The sequence below is a fragment of the Scomber scombrus genome, chromosome 14, assembly GCF_963691925.1.
Source record: "Scomber scombrus chromosome 14, fScoSco1.1, whole genome shotgun sequence".
Lineage (NCBI taxonomy): Eukaryota > Metazoa > Chordata > Actinopteri > Scombriformes > Scombridae > Scomber > Scomber scombrus.
In genome coordinates this window covers 8,927,377-8,950,012 of record NC_084983.1, presented here as the reverse complement: position 1 = coordinate 8,950,012, position 22,636 = coordinate 8,927,377, and the positions used below count along the sequence as shown (strand labels likewise).

Below are 22,636 nucleotides of genomic sequence, written 5' to 3'. Positions count from 1 at the left end.
TCTTTAGAAATTCTGTATGTTGTTCCTAAATATGTTATTATTATTATTGTTATAGTTTATTGAAAAATGTATCTATATATCACATTTCTGATTTATTTGATATAGTTGAAATTGTTATTGATATATATTCATACATTATACATGCCCATATCATGTTATTTATGACATTATTATTTATCCATATTAATTTTATACAGCAGAACTGATGTTGTGAGGAGTCTGCCTTCTTACTGCCAAACATGCTGGTTTACTCATTTAAAAGCAATAACAACTTCAGTAAAATTAGTTTTGACTTGTCAAACATACCTGAGCTCTCAAGGTTATCCATGCTGTGACCGGGAGTGTATTCAAAGCCACACAAATTCTTTGACACCACAGCGTATCTTTCATCCTCCTCCTCCTCCTCATCATCTTCAGAGAGGAGTGTGGCTCCCAAATCAGAGCCCAGTGTGGTGGACATGAAGTCCATTGGAGGGATGGGGGTGTTGGACACGCTTGGGCTGCTCTTCATGTGCCTAATTAATTGTGGGGAAATACTGCATATTAATGATCAAAATATTATTTTAAAAAAGCAATGCAAGAAGGAAAAAAAAAAGTAAAACAAGCTTTAGAATACAGAATTAGCGCATATTCAAAAAGGCAGAGATGGAATGTGTGGGGACTATGAATGCCTGCCATGATTTCACTGATTACTTTCTCGGTGCTGGTGTGCGTTGTGCTAACACAATGGAGTTGTAATTGGACTGGATAAAGGATATCTGGATGGGCAGGGCTGTCACCAACATGCCTGTTATCTCCCCCACAGCTGTCCTCCATGATGGCTCACATCCCGCCGTAGAGGAGATGCATGCATAATTACCAACTCTATTTACTGATGTCAGAACAGCATGTTAGACTAAACCCAGTCATTACCCTCCAACACGTGTTGCCACTGACTTGTCAAGTTTTCCAATGCTCCATCAAAGGTGTAATCAATGGAGAGCTGTTTTATTATCGCTCGCAAGGAACACGGACGGCAGCTTCGGGCTGACACATGTAAATAGCAGCAGTATAAGACACTCAAATATTGGCCATTGATATGCAAACTATCAACAGAATGAAATTACAGGTATCTATCCTACTACGCAGAGCGAATGAATCTCAACAAAATTGCGATGCACGCTCCCAGAATAACGCTTTCAAATTAAATTAACCAGAAAATGATGGAAGGAAGGTGGTCTCAGCAATGCAGTTAACTGGAGCTCCTTACCATGCCTGCTTGGCTACCTCATACTGGTAAGCTCTGGTCAGCTCATCCAAGTGGGCTTGCAAAATGGATTGCATTTCATCGTGGTGGACAGAGCCGAGAGAGGAGGACGAGGGCTGGCCGAAAGGAGCTGCTGCCGCTGCTGCCGGCGAGGATGATCTTCCTCTCAGGGGGGGAGTAGGACCTCTCTCCTCTTCTACCTCGTTGTCCAAATTCTGGTGGCGGTAGGTCTGGACAGACATGGGTGGAGCCCAACTGTTGCTGTCGTATCTGGCATGTGGACGAAATGTTTCCTTGTTAATCACCAAATTGACTTAACAGAACAGATTGATTGCATACTTATGTTGAATCAATTTTACATCACCACTATTTTAAGATATTGTGAATCTGCTCTGATCCTATATGGATGTACTGTAAATGTATCTAAATTGTAATAATTGTTTACATTTTTTCATTAGAAAGTCAAATCTGTATAGCAGCTCTAGTTTTGTTAGTTTTTTATATAAGGGAAATAGGCAGCTAGAGGTCTATATTCTTATTGTGTGAAGCTCTTGTCCAAACTCCCTGATGGTAAACATACACACACACACTGGGCACAGGTGCAGGATATCTTGACCTCTGTGTTTCCATGTGTTTCTTTGCGTCAATGTGTTTTTGTGTTTGTGTGTGTCTGTTCCACACGAAGAGATTGATGAGATATGAATGCATCTTACCCTCCTCCGTGGTTTTCCTGGGGGTAACGGTCAAGGTCAACCTCAGTACCAGGGAGAGGGTGCATGGGTGGTGGAGGCAGGGGCATGTTCGCCCAACATGTCCCATTTGATTTAGAGGTCTTTGTTCCACCCTTCACCTTCTTTTTCTTCCCAACCTTTGCACCTGAGGGTAGGCAAAGAGGGAAAGAAGTTTAGTGTTCTCTACACAATGCTAAGAAATCCCTGGACACACACACACACACACAAATAAATGCACTTCATTCAGACACACATACATCAGCTGCCTTGAAAGCTATCTTCTATCTTTCTCTGCCATCTGCACTTTTTCAAACCTGTCTCCCACCCGGTGTTCATTATTTCTCTTTTTTGTGGGCTGACAGCGAATTAGGACTTTTTCTAAATGTTGACATTTCTTAAAGAGGCATCAAAAACCTGCGGCGACCCACTTTAAGTTGCTTCCATACAGCTTCCCCACTTGCTTCACTTTATCTCTGGTAAGCCTGACATTTAGCTGAGCGCACAGCCTATTGTGCAAAAGTACAGAAGTACAGACAGAAAATGCCTCCGTGACTATACTAAATGTATGAACACTGCATAAATAACTCGGAACAGTGAAGGATTTTCCGCCATAACTAATCAAGTTAACCCAAAGAAATGCGTCATGATTGTGTGACATTTCTGGGCTAGATAAACTCCCAGGGTAGAATTGTGATGAAGACAGAAGAGTAATTAAGAACATTATCCTTAGGGTCTGTTTTTAGTGAATATGTAAATAAATTCCCTCCTATCCACTTTGCTCTTTCCAAGGGTGCTGGAAGTACGGGCTTAAGGGGCCATTGGCCCCCCTACTTTACCCTCCTGCCATAATCTTTTAAAGTTGTGATTCACTGTATCCCTGAAAATGCCCTAATATTGCAAGAAATATTGGGTAAAAAGATGTTTCAATCATTCCTGTCCACTGTAAGACATTAGGTAAAGTAAAGCAGGCAAAAATAAAATGGGAAGAATATTTTGCAAATTAAATCACTGTTTAATCAGTTTTCTGTTTTCTTAATTGGATTCTTACACCCATGGGCGGTTAGTTAATTTCTGATATCGCACTGAAATGACAGGTCCAAAGCATTTCTTTTTTGAGTAAAGGCAATCAAGGTGCTCCCAAATTGTACACAACACAAGGACAGCGTTAACATTCTAACAGTCTATTTGTGTACTTGCTGTATCTACAAGACACACCCACTTTAGTAAATGACACACCCACTTGGTTAGGTTTAGGCATGAGCAATGAGATGGTTAGGGTTAGGGGTCGGGGGTGTGTGCCGTGTAGCGTGCTGTTATGGTGACAACATCAGAGGGTGTGTGTCATGCAGTAAAGTGGGTGTGTCATAAAGTGGGTGTGTCGTGTAAACACACACAGTTTTTGTCCCCAACACTTCTGAACTGAATCCAGCGGCCCTGGCTCTTTCCCTGGTTCAGTTTGCAACTCCTTTGCTTCTGCTAAAAAAAACTACAACCTGTCACTTTATCGCAAAATGTTGATGTTATACTGCTGCAGTTCACAGAGATTGCAATACCCAAAAAACATACACATGCATGCAAATATCACAAACACACACACACACATACACACACCCCAAAGCATTTAGCTCTATCTTGCACATTTCATCATGGCTCGTACCACTGCCAGGGCATCTGTCAGTTAGCGAGTAGCCCAGGTTTGCCATTTCCTGCTGGGCTTGGAGAGAAGCCTTCCAGCGGGGATCTGGCCTGTCCACAGCCAGCTCGTGGAAGCTGTTGGACTGGAGTATCTGAGTGGTGGCGTAGGGGGTGGGCTGACTGCCTCGCGCTGGGCTGTTGTAACCTGCCTTCCCCATGAAGTCAATACTGCTGTAGATGGCACCATCAGACAGCATGGTGCCCGTCTTCTCCACCGCAGCGGACGGTAAAACATCTGAGACAAAGGAGGATGGTGACAGAGCGGGGAGGCAAAGGGAAAAACGACCATGGAGAGATAAGTTGACATGAAGTTAACGATCTTTAAGGTCATTAACACTCCCTGCTGCTCTGGCACTCTGTATTAGTTAAATACAGGTCTCAAATGGACTTGATATAAATGAAAGTGATTATCTACAACCATAATTAGCATGCAACACGCTGTGGGAGACTGGTGGAGTGTTCACAAGAGGGATACTCAAACAGTGCTAACCTTCAGCTCTACTGTCTTGCACACATAGAGCCTGCAGCTCACCAGGGTTCCAATGAGCTTAGAGAACACGCAAACACACAAATACACAAATACACAGTGCAAACCCTTAAACTTGAACTATCAAACCCATACAACCTCACAAAATGCACAATGGCAGGGCATGAGGAAAAATGACATTAAAAGAAAATATATATTCAAACACTGCACATTTAAGCCAAATATCAGGCTTGTCAAATCAAATTAGTAATGTATCGCCCTCAAAGGCTCTTTTAATTTCGGTGCATGTTTGTTAGTGTGTGCTCGCTTATGTGTGATGTCCTGTCACTGCGCTTCCCAAAGGATGAACATCAAAACTGTCAGACCAGGCATTGCTAAAAGTGTATTTTCCACCACCCAAGCCTGTTTATGATTCTTACCTCCTCTGCCAAAGTTGTTGCCACCCTTCGGACTCCCTAGGCCCCCATTAGCTGGGAGGCTTGTGGAGGGCCAGGAGTCAGCCAACCAGGGAAGGCCTGGATCACCCGATTTCAACAGCCCCGGACGGCTGAGGAGAGACAAAGAGAGGAAAGGGGGAGGAAGACACAGAAACAGTGACATAGTTAAATATCCAACCTGCATCATAACACTCGTACTGCTCATTTTTTTCTTGCTGCATCAACAACAAATTGATGTGAAAACTCATTCAGCATATTCTTGCCTGTGGAGCAGTGCACAGGCGACAATAAACAACAGAGAGACATAAAATGGCAAGTCTATAAATCAGACTTCTGCCTCCCCCTTAACTCCACCACCCCTAACTCTCCCCCGAGAAACAAGGCAGGCCTAAATACACACTAAATCCACTTTAGAGCCTTAGCACAACAGAAATTTACATTTTAAATTGAGAATCATGGACAGCCTCTGGCAGAGCAGCTTCACTGCTGCACTGTCTCCATGGCAACAGAGACAGCAAAAGCCCATTAGGTGGTTTAGGAAAGCTACCGTGTCATTTTGTCTCAGTGAAATACAGCAGTCATGAATACAGGCTTTGACTTCAAAGTAGGGAAGTTGTGGGCGGCAATTCAGGAGGAAAAAAAAAGACAATTTACAACCACTTCGTATCAGCTGCTGTAAAAATGGCAAAACATCCACTTGCCTCATGCATCCTGCTCGCATATGTTTACTTAATGTGCTACCACACAGTGCATTTTCCACTGTGCCTGATTCACTAAATGCCAAGGGAATTGTTCACAGCTGACTTGGTGATGGCTCAAAGGTGTTCAAACAATTACGTCAATAATTTCCATTTTAGAATACACAAGCATATACATACATTTACATATATTTACTTAGAAACACAAGCCAACACCAATAAAATGACACATATGTGTGTATACACTGCGGGGAAACACACAAAATGGCTCAGAAAGAAATTGTTTATTTTTAGTCCATTATTTGCAACATTTGTTCTGGCTCTGGGCTTATCTGCTTGCTTAGGTGTGACAAAAATGAAAGAGGGAAGAGGGAGGAATAAAAAACAGAAGAGTGCCTTCATTCTTTCCTGTTCTGCAAAGCTAATTTGTCTCCTTCTCTTGTTGTTTCAGGGCACTTTGATATCCAGCGGATACAAAGGTAGGCTTCATCATTTTGGGCATTTTGAGCAGAAAGGAAACGCTCATGGTCACCGATTGGGGTCTCAAGGTCCAACATCTTGTTGTTCCATCCCCACATACGACCCAGCATTGTGTACTGTATGCCAAGCGTTTGAAACAGCCACATTCATCACCTCTCCCCTCCTCTCCCATGACCTCTCTCTCTGCCAGCAACCTTAGATGAACTGAGAAAGAGCCAGTGAACACAACAGCGGCCCACCTGCATTAATTGGTTGCACTCACTTCAAAGGAGTGATTAATGATTTCATCAAGTATACATCAGTGAAAATAATACGCTGATATGAGGAAGCTTGGGGAATATTGGAACATGTATGCAAATTCTATTCATCATGAAATAAGTCCTCATTTCAGGTATTACAATGGGCTCTTGTCATTGAGAAGGCAGACTGACTACACTGTGTGGTATCTAAATGTCAGATGGAAAGATCTAGTTGTAGGTTTCTTCTTTTTTTTAATAAGTTCATTTAAATTCTTACCTTCCATTTCTGATCAGACCTCTGTCTCTTTGGAATGTAACTTGTGGAGGAAAGAGAGAGGACAGAGAGGAAAAAATAAGAATTAAACTGCAATTATTTTGTCAGAAAATGTACGGCACCACCATCAATTTGAATGAATGATATATTACCGCTGTCAAGAATGTAGGCAGCTAAATTACTGTGATATTTTAATATATAATGCACAACGTAAGGTCATACCTGCACGAGTAAAGGTGAAGGACTGAACTGCAATTCAATAAGACAGGGAGAGTGGTCACATTAAAAGGTAAATAACGTGCCTGAAATCATAAGTACATCATCATCATCATCATCATCATCATCATCATCATCATCATCAACATCATAAAATCATGGCTAGGTGTGAAAATATGGATTGGGTCCATTTGTTTTTACTTTGTTTGTTCATCTGTTACTGGTGGCATGTCAGCACGGATCAGATTTTAATGAAACTTGGGGGATGATGCTTCTAACTGCTGCATTTCAGCATTTTCCTGAATTACACTGATTGTCCTTAGGGGTAAAGTTCAGATGACGGTGAAACATTTGACCCATGTTGCCCTGAGGCATCTGCACCATCATCATACTATTTATCTATATTCCCAAATACAAATTGGTGCATGACAGCTGATTTAAAAAGGAAAAGGGAAAAAGAGGTTTATTCTAAAATAATATTATCTGACAAATGTGAAAATCTCAAAGCAAAAGTAATTAATGTTGCAATCAAATATTTAATTAAGCTAGTGGTTAACTTTGCAGTGTAAAGTAAAATAGAAAACAAAAACTAACTCTGAGAATATTTAAGACTCTTACTCATCCATGAAAAAAATGTCAATATTTGTTTTTTTTCTCTCTAAAATGGAAATGTAATGTTTTGGAATTAAACTCCTCAATTTGTTTTGAGAGAAAGGATCAGAGCAGCAGCACTCAATCATGTAAATCCCCATTGAATTAGGAAATCACTGCGGTCTCTCCCCAAATCACCACAATGAAAGCTGCAATACACATTATGATAATGGCACACAGCTATATGCTTGACTCACAGAGGGATAAAAGAATATTTCATACCTAAACCTAAACGTGCCTTGTGTTAATGTGCAAACAACACCAGCCATGGTCTTATACTGGAAAGGGATGTTAAATTACTTATCTCGCATGACTGTATTAGAGTGTTGAGGTACGATGCTGATGGAACTCAGAACAGTTGATGCACATCAGTGCACAGTGAATTAAAGTAAATAGGGCCTATTTCCATCTGTGCTTCATATATTTCCTTTGTTCTGTATTTTAGCCAGCTCAAATGGAGTCGCATCTGTGCTGACATCAGTTTTCATTGGAGAGATAGACTTACTGCGCTTTGAGATTCTGTGTTGATGCAGAACCATGTAAATTGATTTTTTACCTGCATAGTTGCTGAGTCCCTTCCTTTTTTTCCTCCTCCAGTAGAGCCAGGCACTGAAGCCCATGAGGACAATCCAGCAGGCCCCTCCCAGGCCAGCAATGAAGGCCGGCTGCTTCACCACATCTGAGATGCTGTTGTTGCCTTCCGATCCCGTCATTACATCCCTCTGTTCTGCACCTGGGGGCACCACACACACACACACACACACACACACACACACACACACACACACACACACACACACACACACACACACACACACACACACACACACACACACACACACACACACACACACACGAAAAGAAACAATGAACATGAATGAATGAATATGAAACAAAAAAATACATTATTATATTTCAATAAACTCTGTATTTAACTCATTTTTGTGTTTCTCAACTCACAACAAAACATGTAAATGAAGCAAATGAAGTACAAAGGACAAGAGATGTGCAGACATATCTGATAGAAGATGACATTGGGAATAAAAAAAACTGATTTCCAATATTATTTATCTAATTTGGTTAAATCACCAAGAAACTTATACAAATTAAAAAGAAATCAGTCAAAGATCTATTGTTCAAGCCAAAATATTCACTGTAAAAAGAAAATCAGTCTGTGGGGAGCATGAATCAAACATCAAGACACATGGACCACAGGAATCTCTAAAACATGAGACCATGAATAAATGAAAATAAATAAAAAATAAATAAAAAAACACAGAGGGCAACTGTGGTAAAAAATAAAAAACAGCATCAGTGCATCCAATATGTAGGCAGAGTTAATCAATTCAGCACTGCACTTATCAACTTGAACTGCAAGACACGAGATTGACAGAGCAGCTCTGACAGAGTTTGATTTTCTGTTGCGGGTACTGTGCTGTGAAATTAGATTCACAGTCTCCAGAAGGAAACCCCCTCCCATCATTAAGCTTCAGTCCACAGGCCTGTGTTTCCCTTTCTCTATGCGTTCAGGGTGTTATTATCAGTCAAAAGTCACAGATGAAGAGCATCTGGCCTGGGCTCCAATATTGATTCTGGGCTTATATACTCTGAGCATCCTTTAGCTATTTGATAAGATGTGATAGGCTGATAAGCTCCTACAAAAACACTGTCTACTTTGTTAGCGCCAGCTGCCCACATACTGAAAAGGATTATTGATATGCCTAACAGTACTTGGCACAGTGTTACCAGACACTACACTTAATGAACCGCTATTGATTTCTTGGTAGACGTCTGCATTGTAAAGTGCAATCTTCTTTCTTCAAGTGCAATAAATTGATAAATCATTTTTCCAGACCTCCCAATCTGTGATGGAGACCTTGGTTCCCCATTATGAGGTCATTTTATTTGACTTCAGTTTTGGTGTCTCTGTGTGTGTGTGTGTGTGTGTGTGTGTGAGTACATTACCCAAGATGATGAGCTGGGGCTTGCTCTTGACCCCCACTCCTGCGCTGGTGCCTGCAGCTACCTCCACGCGGTACTGCACTCCTGCCTGCAGACCCCCAACAACCACTGAACGGATGGTTGCGTCCACAGACTTATTGACATGAAACCGAGTTTCGTTGGCCAAACACCAGATCTGACAAAGACAGACACGCCAGAGAGAATTCATTGTAACGCTGCACAGTATATTACTAAAGTGTATCAGGTGCAGGGCTTGAGTCTACCTTGTACTCCTGGATGATGCCGTTCTGTTGGTCGGAGGGGGGAGGGTCCCATGAAACGCTGATGGACGTGCTGTTATGGCTCCCTACGGTCAACACTGACACTTGCTGTGGAGGCGCACTGGGTGCTGATAGGTCACGGGGGGTGAAAATATGAAAGAAACAAAGGAAAGACAAGAAAAAATAGAATAACATGAATGAAATAGAATAAATTGTTTTGACCAGAAAAAAAAGTGACTCCTGATTTTTATTTTTTTATCATATCACAGAAGGATTTGTCTCACCCACTACCTCAATCCATATTCACACAGCAGGACATACAATAAGGTATTTTCTAAGCCAGTGTAGCAGATGGTACTTCATACCAATTTCATATCTAAATGGTAAGTTTCTTTTTGTATAACTGGGATGCACTGAGACCTAAAAATGCACATTTCTTCCATGATATTGAGTTCCTTATTTTACTGGCATCCTAAATTATACACACTAAGCATTTGAGGTCCAAATTGTGCTTTACTAATTGCACAAATGATAACCATTCCAAGCAGACCAGTAAGTCTTTATATGAGTGGAATTTTCTCTGCCAGGAAACTAACATCACTTCCATAATGGATTATCACTATAATAACTACGTATAAATGCATCCAAAGAAGCAGCATTTAATTTTGCATATCTTATCTAAATGAAAATGGTTGATCTCCATGTTCTATTATGAGGGTTTGGGGATAGTTTACTGACAGGTATGTGGAGCCATGCCTCACGGTGCCAAATTCAGACTCCCATTTCTTAAAAGTACCAAACTGGCCTGATAACCTGCATGGACAGATCGGAGATTTAAAGAGACTGCAGGCAGCAGGAGGCAAACACCATGTCTATGCAACTGAGCGAACCATCATCTCTCACTGGATGGACTACACAACCGCTCTGGGCACATACTTTCCCTCTATTCTCATTAAAACCATCATTATGTTCTGACTGAGTGGATGAAATAACTACCTTTGAACCCAATTAAGAACGTGCAAAATAATAAAGCTATCTGCAGTGGATCCATGTAAGCAAGACATTCATATCCACAGCCGTGCTGAGAGGCCGAAGCAGGTGGGCCATGACGGTATTGTCGTGTTTGCCACCTGGTCAGACAGCAACATGGTTACTGTGACTTGAATCCTCCAGATGGGCTTGGTTCTGTAAATGGCTGCAGAGAAATGTAATGATCGTGTCTCACTGACGCAAATGCAACGCCTGTATTGGTAGATGTGAGTAATAAAGCCAGGTCTGTCGGTCTGCGCCAGTTCTGAAGCTGCTGTCTGCCTTTTTTTTTTTTTTTTTTTTGAGTTGGAAAGATGAAACAAACCTCCCTTTATGATGTTACTTGTCTTTAAAAGAGATGCTCTAAAAAGGTATGACATGTCGGCACGATATTTGACAGTCTGGCAGTACAAAGGAATTAAATCCGCCATATGAGATGCAGATTTTTTTTATTACATTTAACAAATTGACTCAACCCGCTTTGTGAATATCTATATTCAGCCACTTAGACTCTATTGACTTTCTGAAGCAATTACTGTTGAACCAACTTGCACAAGTGTACTGTCGCAATGTTGTGATGACTCAACTGTTCAGACAGCAAAATTACTTGATGACAGGCCAGCCCAGTATAAAACTCCAGAAATGATCCTACACTCACGATACATTTATGTCAAGATTCCATCTGGCATCGACACGTATTACCCAAAGCTGTTTGATAGCCGAGCCGCAATATCCACATGTTGGTCTCTTGCACTAGCATACGAGCACATAAACACAGAACAATAGCTATGGCTCAACAATGAAATTGGTTTATTAAAGGACTGCACATCTGGATTGTCACCACGATCCTTAGGCTTTGATCAAGAGCTGTCTATCTACTGTTGTTTTTAAAAATATATTTGCAAACAAAACTGGAAGTAGAAAACTTCAATATGTGGTTGCACTGCATTTAAGTGATTATTTCAATGTTCCTTTGTTCTGTCTGTTAAACATTGCTGTATGACATCCTGAATGCGGTTGCAGCAAGAAATAATCAAATGAGCAAGACATATGCTTGCTTTCTCATACATTTCCCACAAGACATCAGTAAACAGTCTGCTGCATAATTTAACCTCGGCATAGAATATCAGCTACTACTATACGTGGAGGAAAAGGAGGATGAATGATAATAAAAAGGAAACAAAAGGGAGAAGCGACTGACAGAAATCTTGCCAAGCACAGGGTGATCACCAAAAAAAGCATCTAGTTTTGCCTACTTCTTCACATCACTTCCACGCCTAAACTATATAAATACAACTATACATGTTTTGGGGTTTGCTATTGTAAGTGCATTTTGTATGAGCAAGCAAGCTACAGTTTGCTGTTTCAGCACAGTGATGAGGCTTGCCCAGTCAGTCAAAGGTTTACATTAGGAGAAGACAGGAACCATTAAGTGTAGTTGTGCAATTTCCGTATGTACGAGAACAATCCCTGAGGATGCATAATGACTTTAATACCAGTAATGACTCAGGGTAACATTACTATAAATGGTCACTGCAGCATAAAAAGGTCAAAGAGCGTGTTCTTAATAATGTGAATACTGATTTCAAGACTGACGAACACAACAGCCAGAAATGAGTACTTTAAAGCAATTAATTTGTGTTTGCACTCACAACTGTGCAATTAAACAAAAGGCACTTAAGCTGCTTAATGTCCTGCTATACACAAGTGGTAAACATAGCCTGTTATGCTAATGAGGCCATCAATTAAGCGAATTAATGCATAAATTAGAAAACATCTCTATGTTAACCTACCTGCCCCATATAACACACGTGAACTGTAAAATAAGCTTTATCTGGTAGAATCTGGGAGTTCTATTCTACGGCTGGCCTTTTCCTTTTTTTCCCAATGACCCTCCTGCCCCAGTCTCATAATAGCAGTATATCCTCATAATAATCACTACTGCTGCCTGAGACTTACCATAGCACTGAAAATCTGAGGATCCTAAGTTACTCGCACTGAAAAACTAATCTAATGCTGTGAGAACCATTAATCTTGATACACAATTATTACCGGGTTATAGTGAGAGACACCAGCTGTTTTGACCTCAAGACCCTTTAGACGTCCTCTGTTAGCTCTTCACAAAAGCAGTGACACATTCCCTCTCTGGCTTTGATGAATAACAAGTTTTTTTCCTCATAATTCTGCAGTGCAGCATATTTCCGGCTCAAGAGTATTGGTAGATCAAGCCAATTTCTCCCAAGAAACTAGAGCATGTACCCGAGTCTGCAGTGATCCTGTGTGGCCATTTTAATTGGGCTCGAGTGAAGCACATTTCTCTTTCTCCACCAGCTGTATCCCCCTGTTCATATATTCCTACTGGGAAGAATATGCAGCACTGTGATATCATATATCCCTCTCATGCTGTGGGTCAAAGTTTTCTTTTACATTAATGGCCTCATCATGACTTGCTGTCAGTACACATTCCAGCTTACACAGCACCTGACCAGAGTAGAGTTTACAATAAAGAGATTCTCTCCTTCTCACTCAGCCAGCAGGTGTTGTAGATAGATTTTGAGATGCTGGTTTTGTATTCCAGCAGGTGACACAGCAGCTAACAACATTTTTGAATCAAGCATGATGGTATATTCTTTACCTTTGACATACTAGTCGTTCGACAAAACAATTCTAACCCAAAGGCCATTGACTTTTAGCCTCATCATGTGGTTTTCATCAGTGGGTGTTTACTCAGTTGTAATGGAAACTGATCAGTTAACATGAGGCCTCAGTAGCTGTTATGAACATCATCCAGAGCACGCTTTGAACTTCTTAAAATAAGCTAGTAAGGATACCATTGAGCTAGGATTGTCATACTAATATTTCCAAGGTAAATAATTAACTATCAAACTTAATTTATGAGCTGAGAAGTGCTAAGAATGATATGGATGAAATCATAAAACAACAGCTACAATTACTTGGATATTTAGGCAAAACGTATCTGCTGATAAGACTGTGTAAAACTAGTAAGTAGACAATGGGTTATAACTGTGAAATTGTGGTTTCACTACATTGTTGATGGTCTGTAAGAGTGGTGTTGAATCAACTTTTTTTAAGGTGACAAATTTGCATTGAATTATACTGAAAGCTGTACATTTTACAAATAAAAAATATACAACAAATGATATTATTTAACATTAATAGGTGCCACAAACAGTTAACCCAGAAAGAATCAGTAGCTGATCACCAGACAGGAGGATGAGGAGAAGACCAAGCAGTCGTATCACCAATAAAGCTGAGTGTGTGTGTCTGTGTGTGCATTAGTGAAAGCCGGGGGTCATATCATGCAGGTCTGGTATTGGTGTGTGACGGAGACATGGCAGCAGGGGTCCGCAGAAGAGCAGCTAGAGATGTGAGCTTATGTCAAAGGAGACAGTTTGTGCCCTGCCCTTCTGCCCACCAACTCACAAAGGCCCAGGCTTGTCAGAGCCCCCCCACTGTGCTGTCTGGGAGACCTGTTTTCACACACAGGGGATATAGCGCTGCAGCAGTATGCGTGCACGGGTGGCTGTACTTAAAATGCCATTATCCATTAATATCTAGCCAAGAAGCTATTACTAGAGGCGGTTAAATAAAAAAGTAGGAAGAATCATTTACATAAGTGCATCTGCTCATGTGTAAGACACTGAATCTTACATCATTCTGGCAGCATGAAGTGGACAGGGAAATTGATTTCCATCAGAAATGGGAACTCATTTGTCGCTTACCTTCCTCCATGGTGCGTGCTGTCATGGATTCACTGTCTGCACCCTGGAACTCATTGAAGTATGGCCGCACTTTAATCTCATACACAATGCCTTTCTTGAGACCAGAGAGAGGCATGTCCCTCTCTGAGGAGACCTTCAAGTCCTGTATTTGCCATGGCCCTGGGGAAGGCAGGCCTGACGTCTGCCGATACAGAACACGGTAACCTTGAATAAACTGGGATGGATTCTCCACCTGTCAGGAGAGAAGAAGACAGTGGGATGACTACAAACTGCATGGTAATGATGTGGGAGGTATCATATGCCTGTGTGTAAACTGCTTTGGAGCATTCGGTTTGTGCCCTCTGTCAGTGACAATGCACGCTTAGTTAATCATACAGTTTAATTAGTAGCAGAGAAGCAAGACGGCACATGATGAGAGTTGTTGTGAATGTGCAACAGATGAACAGTATGACCTGAGTCAGAGATCCTCAGCGCAGCCTGAACTCAAAATACTGGATGAGATAATACATTTTTTCATTCCTTTTTTTGCTAGTGCATTTCACTGGTAAAATATGTAACAGGTACAACTCATATTAATGTCTTGTTAACAAGGGCAAAAGCAAGAGAAGGCTTTTACAAGTGAAATAAAGCAGCTGTTTATTGTCAGACCAATCCAAATATTTTCATACTTTTCTTCCTTCTCTCTCTCTCTTGCACTTTTGTAGTCTCATTCTGCATGCCATTACTAAAATGACTTGTGAATCTAAAAGCCTTATAAACAGGGGTGCACGTCCAAACACTTTTTGTTCTCCTATGTTACTTGAAATAGAATTGAAAAGGTTGAAGCAATAAATAAATATAACTATGCTTGTTTATCCTCATCCTCCACTTGTCTAAGAGGACAAAATCAATCAAGTATACTGTACTGTATACCGAACTGCATACTTTCATTGCCATTCAATGTGGCCAGTGCAATTTTGTTCTATTCTCAAATCTTATCTGACTTTATATTATCATGAAGTTCAATTTTCCACATGACTGCAGAGTTACACAAGTACTTTACGATATATCTATAAATGAGTCGGTCACACAAATCTTGTTTATCAGTATTGTTCTGACATAGAAACTCTGTGATCTTTCATAAAACAAGTTATTTGAGTCTCAGAAGTAGGCTGTAGATATTGTATAGTGTATAGGCCAGGATAAGGTTTGTGTTCAAGATGAAGTCTAGGTTGAGGGTTAGAGTTACAATTAGGAAACGAGTGACACAGCATCTCTGTTTTGTCACTTGACATTTAGCATAGCAAAATATCGAATTACAATTTACTGAAATATCAAATATAGAATGGGAACTGTACAATATACAGTTGTACATCTGTGCAACTGTTCCAACAGGACATGCAGACGGAACTAAGACAAAGACAACAGTGAGCATTAACACTTAAATCAAGAAACCTTTGCTTGACACTGGGTAATGAATAAGTGTTCTTCTTCCCACCAATGGGACAAATAATGTGCACTTACTCCTTCACACAGACCACAAACACAGGTTTATCCTGTCACTGTGTCAGTCTGAAAACAGCATTAAAGCACATGGTTGTCATACTGACAGGCATGAAATAGCAGGCTAGTGTAAGCACATTCTAGGTGTGTCATTAACCTACAGCAGCAGACAGAAGGGACACCTTGCCAACAGACAGAAATAGAATTCCACAGATAAAAAGGTGACTGCAAACCGCCTCCAGAAGAGACACATGTAGCGCCTAATGGTGATGTATTTGTGTTGGACTGAAACATTAGTCTTGATTCCTGCATCACCTCAAACTATTCTAAATTGATGAAGCATCAGCTTTTCAGACAATGAATGCGTACCCACCCCCACAACTAATCCAAATCACAGTAACATGCCACGTATTAAGTCCTCAAACAAGCTTAGACAATATTTGTTTTTAATATTTGTTCCCCTGACTGCTATAAATCAGAGTAAAACATAATATTTTCCAAATGTTACGAGTACTCACAGTCCATGTGACCTGCACTGAAGTGGAACTAAGGACTACGGGGTTATGCATGCTGACCATCACATCCCCTAACTCCTTCTGCACGCGACGGTGGTCCACTCCCTGTGCCGTCGGACTGATGTCTGGGAGAGAGAAAGAAGGGAGGACATGTACAGTGAAATAGTGATGCCTATTAATAGGAATCCATTACAATCCATTGTTTTTTTCTGTACCTTGAGTCCGGACAGGCTCAGACATGGGGCTGGGGTCTCCAAGCCCTTGAACATTGACTGCCCTGATGATAAACAGGTAGACAGTATTGGGTCGTAGGTCCGTGACTGTGAACTCAGTGGTCTTCACATGGTCTGCCACTGTCTGCCAGCTGTTACTCACTGATTGACTGTAAAAAGAGCATGAAAACATCTAATTAGGTAGGAGAAATCTTTCCATTGCTGTAGAATCCAAAATCTTGAGTTTAGTTTGGGCAACACTGGTGAGACATTCTCCAAAAGACTGGAAGTAAACATAACATGTTACACAATAATGACGTTTGAGATTCTTCCTGTTATCATCATTAAAGAGCAATCAGAGCAACATTGACGAGACTTCCTACACTTTTGTGGTCCTGTCTTTAAATCAATGATTTGGTAAGGAAAGGAAAAAGCAAAGTCTCATGTGCCAATCATATTCAGCTTGAAGAGAGCCTCATTAGGATTTAAATATTTAAATACCAGAAACAAACTTCAGTCTTGTAAAATACAGTAAAATATATGGACCCCAGAGCATGCTGCTTGAAACCCTCCCAGCTTGCTTGAACGGCCACAGAAACCCCCACATCTGTTACTGCCATGAAAGTTCGGGGTCACTAAATGTGGCTCGAGGCCATAGGTCATAGACATACCCAAAGGCCTCAATGACATAGGAGGACACTGGGGAGGCCGCCTCTGGCCCCGGTTCCCATGACAACGAGATACTGCTCTTGGTAACATCAGTGACCTCTGGCTTGGAGGGTGGCCCTGGGAGCGCCGTCACATTGTGGGACATGAAGTCTGTGAGATCAGTGGAGTCTGACAAAGGAAATGTAAAAAGTAAAAAATGAATACCTGCAAAGGCAAGGCAGTGCTATGCCTCATGTGAATACCATGGTGTTCATTTTTCATATTAATTATTTCTACTGAAGCAGACCTCTGACATCCAAGTAGGCACTCCATGAGGTTTCTCCACTGGAACTGGTAGCAACACAGGTGTACAACCCGGAGTCCGACAGCTATGGAAGACAGATTATGATATTATTTAAACTGTCAAACAAGCTTTTATTACATCTCCAGTATGGCAACTTTAACTATTATAATAATGGCCGATAGTTAAAATCACTAACAATACAGCTTTCAGACTGTGCTCTCTGTTGCTATGTGAGACTGAATCCTTTGTGACTCTGAGCCCTGATGATTTCTCCAAACTCTTACGTCAGCCTGGGCTTTTGAAGGAGGTTCGCAGCTAGTAGTACAGTAAAAATGCATTAACCTCCATTGGCCTGCATTTGGCTCGAGAAAAGCCCGAGAGTGGATGAGAGAAAACTTTAACACCGGCCAATGAAAAAAAAGAGCCCAGTAAGAGCTTACATTAATTTTCTTAATTGATTCCCTCCAATAATAGTCACCCTCCATTCCCAGAACCATCAACATTATCATCATGGGTGCTGACACAGGAAATAAGAGATATGACGATCTATTTAATATTGGCAATACCTTCAGAGCCACTGACAACTATGCTATCTCTCAAGAGAGAGTAGATGAGGGAGACACAGGCAGAGCGGTTTGACACAGTGACAGGGCACTGTATATTGCAGTTCCTCCATTATATTACCCTCTTTAGACTCCTTTCACTAGTCCCTGTCCTTGAGTCCTTGGGTCTAACTGCTGCCTCAGAGATTCAGACTAAATAGCAGCGTTTAATGTCTTAAAAAATCAATACTCGCTATTCATCTTTTAAAAGCAACCTGACTACACTTGTCCATTTGAATTACATTCAGGTGACATCAGCTGGCAGATGAGAGAATTTCTTTTTTTCTCTTTCACATGCAACAGAAGGATGTGACGTGCAGACACACAACATAATACACATGTTTTTTCGAGTTCCTTGAATACAATACATTTATATCCTTCATCCCATAGATCGTATTTAATAATGGTTGTTTGCATCGGAAGTGCAGTAAAAGTAATGTAACATAGACATATTATTTGAGTCTGAAGGAGAAACATGAGAGTAGTTTGGATGTCCTGTGTCAGTATAGTGTATGCTTTATATGTATAATTTGAAGGTTAGTAGAATGTTAATGTGCACACAGTATGATTGTTTGCAGAAACACATCTAGGGAAGATTGAACTGATATGGGGCTGAGTAGAAAATTACTTTATTTTCATTTTGGGGCAAAACATTCTCTCAAGCATTAATTAACAACCCTTTGTTTTTATTAATTAATCTTTCAGTCCTGATAGATCTGCTGCCAGGGAACCTCGATTGCTACAATCGCTTACTTCATGTACGGCAAAAAGGCAGCAAATCTTTGTTAAATCTTCTGCTCTCCAGCAGGATGCTTAGCTTAAACGATAATTCTAGTTTATTAAAATTTGTGTTTTATTTTTGCGATTCTAGTACGATTGTACTTATCACTTTAATTGCTGAGATCTGGGAAAGCAGTCACATCACAAAAAACAAAGAATGTGATGTGAGCTGTCAGGTTTAAAACACACAGGCTTGCTGCTCATTTCTTTCCCTGTCAGACTTCTATGTAGCAATATTAGCTTGTTCCAAGACCTCAGCAATTACTTTGGCATACATAATATTAACAAACCCTTATAATTATTGTCAAATCTAAAAACCAAAATTGTAATAATCAGTAATTATCCTTAAATAGTATCTAAGAGTAAGCCACTGTGCCACCTAATGCTAAAGGTAAAAGGCCACATGTTAACCCCAATGTTTATGCATCTCACTGTAATCTACTACAACTCACCCTGGCACTCTGGACCTGAAGACTGCCATGCTCCAGCAGAGAAAACCGTGGATCCTTTCCAAGCAGATTGGCCCCGTTCTTTCGCCAGGTGACTGTAGGCTCTGGGTCCCCTGACGCCTGACACCTAAGTACAGTCACACCTCCCAACGCCTGCGTTTGGTTGGATGGCCCCTGGCGGATGATTGGTGGTGGGCGGTCCTTCAGAGCTAAAGATAATAATCAAGGGACATGTGTTATTATTTGAACACATTTCTAGCACTGTAATTTCTATGTCACTGTCCTGGCGTGAAACAATTACTCCGTACGTAGTTAGATGTTGCCTGATTTGTAGATATATTTTTAAAAAAAAACATGACCTTATCACAAAGTGTTAATTTGTGATTGCAGTAATTGCAAACCCAATATGTTAGGGTTCAATCTGATGGATCTGTTGTAAGAGGAAGTGACTGTTTTTGAGCTTTATCCACAGTAGGGCAGTGTGCTCGTGGCACTGCATCACACCTATGAGCTTTAATTACTAGGTAAGGATTAACGATGCTTCACCCGTGGTGCTAATTACCGTACCTTCTTTATAACACCTCTCAACACATTCATGCCTGTCCCCACGCTTCCTACACCCCCCGCCTCCCACCAACCCCCACCCACCCACACACACACACAAAACTATACTCTGAATTAGCATGCCAAGCAGAAAAACAATACATCTCTTTTAAAGCTTTTTAAAGGATGCTATATCATCCAGAAAACAGCCCCTGCACTCAGCAACAGTAATTTCTGGAGTGTTGAATCTCTCTAGGCCTTGTAACAACCCCCCGCTTCCAATTTCCTCACTGCTGCTCTCCACTGTTATCAGGTCTGTCTCCATTCGTACAAGTGTTTACAGCAGGTTCCCCCCCGTCTTATCTTTTATCGCACCTCCTTCAGCACAATGAGGAACACAGCAGCTCAAGCAGTGTAGCAGACACATCAGGTACAACTAGGTGTAGTACAGTGTACAGTAAGCAGAACCACATGCAATATGCCAGTTGTTATAGAGGCTCAAATGTTTCCATTGTATGGCAATAGAAAAATGTATTCACTTGGATATGACTGCTATGGCAGAGCGTATGAGTGTGAAATTAAGAAAACATAAATAATTCATACAATGTATTTATTGAGTCAGTTTTCAATTTAAATACTGGCCGCCTTCTGAGTGCATGTTTTACAAACCTTTGTTCACTAAAGAAACAAAAATAGATAGCGACAGTATGAGGGATTATGAACAATGTTTAGGCTGCAACACTAAGCTAAATACACAACAGGATCAGTGACAGTTGGGTAACTGTGGTGGGAGGGGGGCGGGTGATCCCTCACTTTTTATTAGGACAAATCCAAATAACCGAGTGGGAAATTTCATCATTTCAGCTTTTCTTTTATGGTGTCAGGTTGGGTCTCCTATACCTGCAGATTCAAAACAGCCTATTGGTTTTTTTTTAAGCATAGTCTTTATTATGGCTAAAGATAGACATAGACATCATTACCCCAAGTGATTACAGAGCCAATAACAACATCATATTGATGTTCCTGGTTTAGGTGGAGTCCAGTAAGAAATGCAATCATATACTGCAGCTTTAGTGACAAAGGTAATAACAAAATGTTGCTTTTCGAGGTTGTGCTTCACTTATTGATACTACCAGAGGCTCTTCAGGCTATGAAATAAACTGAATTACTTAAGTTTGCAGACAAATTAATGTTAGTAGACCTAATTACTAGCTTTATGGCTGCTGCTAAGTGAATGCTGTTTATTAAAACATTAATTAGATGATTCTACCTAACAAGTGCAACCATTTCTACAAATATCATTAAACCACTGCTTAAAACAAGAACTGAAAGATAGAGCTTCTGGTTTGTACCCTTTGATCAGCCACATTAGCCTCCAGGCATTCTCATTGTCTGTAGGAATCAGTCTGAGAGGTTAAAGCCAAACTACACTAAAAACCTATCTTTTGAGTATCCATTATTCACTCATCACTATCATTATGGCTTTCAAAAATGTGTATCCTGTATTGTTTTACATCCATAGAAACTTCGCAAACCACTCTTTCCATGTCTCAGCTGTATATCTGAATACTCAGTAGGTTCTAAACATTTTTCAGCTTATATGGCTAAAAACAATGCCACAGTCACACACAACCTTCTGGAATTCAACCTTACAGTGCATGACTCCTTTTCTAAGCACTATTGCCTCATCAAATTGCTGCAAGTGCCATTATCTCAAGTCTGACTGAATAATTAGTACACCTGTCAATCACACATCTAAGGCAATGCCCATGTTGGAACGCTAGTCTATATCTGAGCCTTCATAAAGCTTTCTTCTAGCTAATTAACCATTCTTAAATAATGCTAGAAAATGGCGCTGTGCAAGCTTCCAAAACTCCACTTGACATTACGCCAAACACTTTATCCGTCAATGTTTACAACCATCAATCAACCACACTTCCTCCATCCCTTGTGCTCTATACCAAACATTTTGATATTGATCCTTTTCCTCTGAGTGACAGTACAGGAGTCATTTCCTCTCCAAAAAACACTAACAGATGTTAATTCAATAATGTGTGGGAGAAGCAGCCAAGAAACAAAGGGAGAGAGGGGCATCAACAGCTTTGAGCTGGCAGCGGCTCACCACTTAGTACTGACATTAAAGCTTTGTCAAAGAAGTGCAAAGTGTCTCTCCATCAAGGAGACACTTTTATTTTACAGTTTCAGTCTTTTCAGATGAAAAATGAAAAGAATCATTGCGGGTGACTGGCTTTTAGAATATACACATGCATCTTCGCCAGTGCAAGTGTGGACACACAAATAGCCTTTAATACTACATAAAGGATTGAGTATTTAAGTGGCAATGCTGCAAGCTTCTTCAATGGTGTTTTGCATGATTTTAAAGCTTATATGGAATAAAATTAGGATCTGAAGTGTTGTAGCTGTGTATCACCATATCTGAATGTGTGAAAACCTTTTGTATGAATACATTCAAATGTGTGAATGTGTACAACACATATACACGTGCGTATGTTTTTATTGTAAATACATAGTTCACAGGAGAGAATCTGTGTTCAAAGTTTAAAAGATGCTATTAAACAATAGTTTTTGAACTTACTTCCTTGATGTTGATTATACATTTTACATTTTAATATCAATTATTACAACCTTTACAAGATATTAAGAAGAAAATTAATCTCAATTAATCACAGCAAATTGTGCAATTACTATCAATCAATTGAAAGCCCTAATAAAAAAATGTTCATGTGCTTACATCATGAACATATTTTCTATGCATTAAAAAAAAAAACTGGGTTCACTGGAAGTTTATGAATTGAATACGAATCAGCAGTATTTGCTGTATTGGACACACCCGATTCCTTTTGCAAACCAATAACATGAATGTCTCACTCAGTGAGTGAGTGTATCTCTGTCTAACTCAGGTTCATAACATTTAGCTGCAATGATTCAACAA

The 22,636-nt window shown here is 40.4% G+C and overlaps 1 protein-coding gene across 1 annotated transcript in view; it reads right to left on the bottom strand.

Annotated features, from left to right (window-relative positions):
- Positions 1 to 1,245: 1,245 nt before the first annotated feature.
- LOC133993643 (roundabout homolog 2-like) overlaps positions 1,246 to 22,636 on the bottom strand; it is a 74,569-nt gene continuing 53,178 nt past the window's right edge. Inside the window, exons 9-22 of the mRNA XM_062432627.1 lie at positions 19,144 to 19,349; positions 17,313 to 17,394; positions 17,029 to 17,194; positions 16,361 to 16,527; positions 16,149 to 16,270; positions 14,149 to 14,380; positions 9,380 to 9,504; positions 9,120 to 9,291; positions 7,711 to 7,887; positions 6,291 to 6,330; positions 4,579 to 4,706; positions 3,635 to 3,907; positions 1,960 to 2,122; positions 1,246 to 1,516 (exon numbers count right to left, since the gene is read on the bottom strand). Coding sequence (XP_062288611.1) covers positions 1,246 to 1,516; positions 1,960 to 2,122; positions 3,635 to 3,907; positions 4,579 to 4,706; positions 6,291 to 6,330; positions 7,711 to 7,887; positions 9,120 to 9,291; positions 9,380 to 9,504; positions 14,149 to 14,380; positions 16,149 to 16,270; positions 16,361 to 16,527; positions 17,029 to 17,194; positions 17,313 to 17,394; positions 19,144 to 19,349 — 2,324 coding nt within the window. The remainder of the gene's footprint in view (positions 1,517 to 1,959; positions 2,123 to 3,634; positions 3,908 to 4,578; positions 4,707 to 6,290; positions 6,331 to 7,710; positions 7,888 to 9,119; positions 9,292 to 9,379; positions 9,505 to 14,148; positions 14,381 to 16,148; positions 16,271 to 16,360; positions 16,528 to 17,028; positions 17,195 to 17,312; positions 17,395 to 19,143; positions 19,350 to 22,636) is intronic.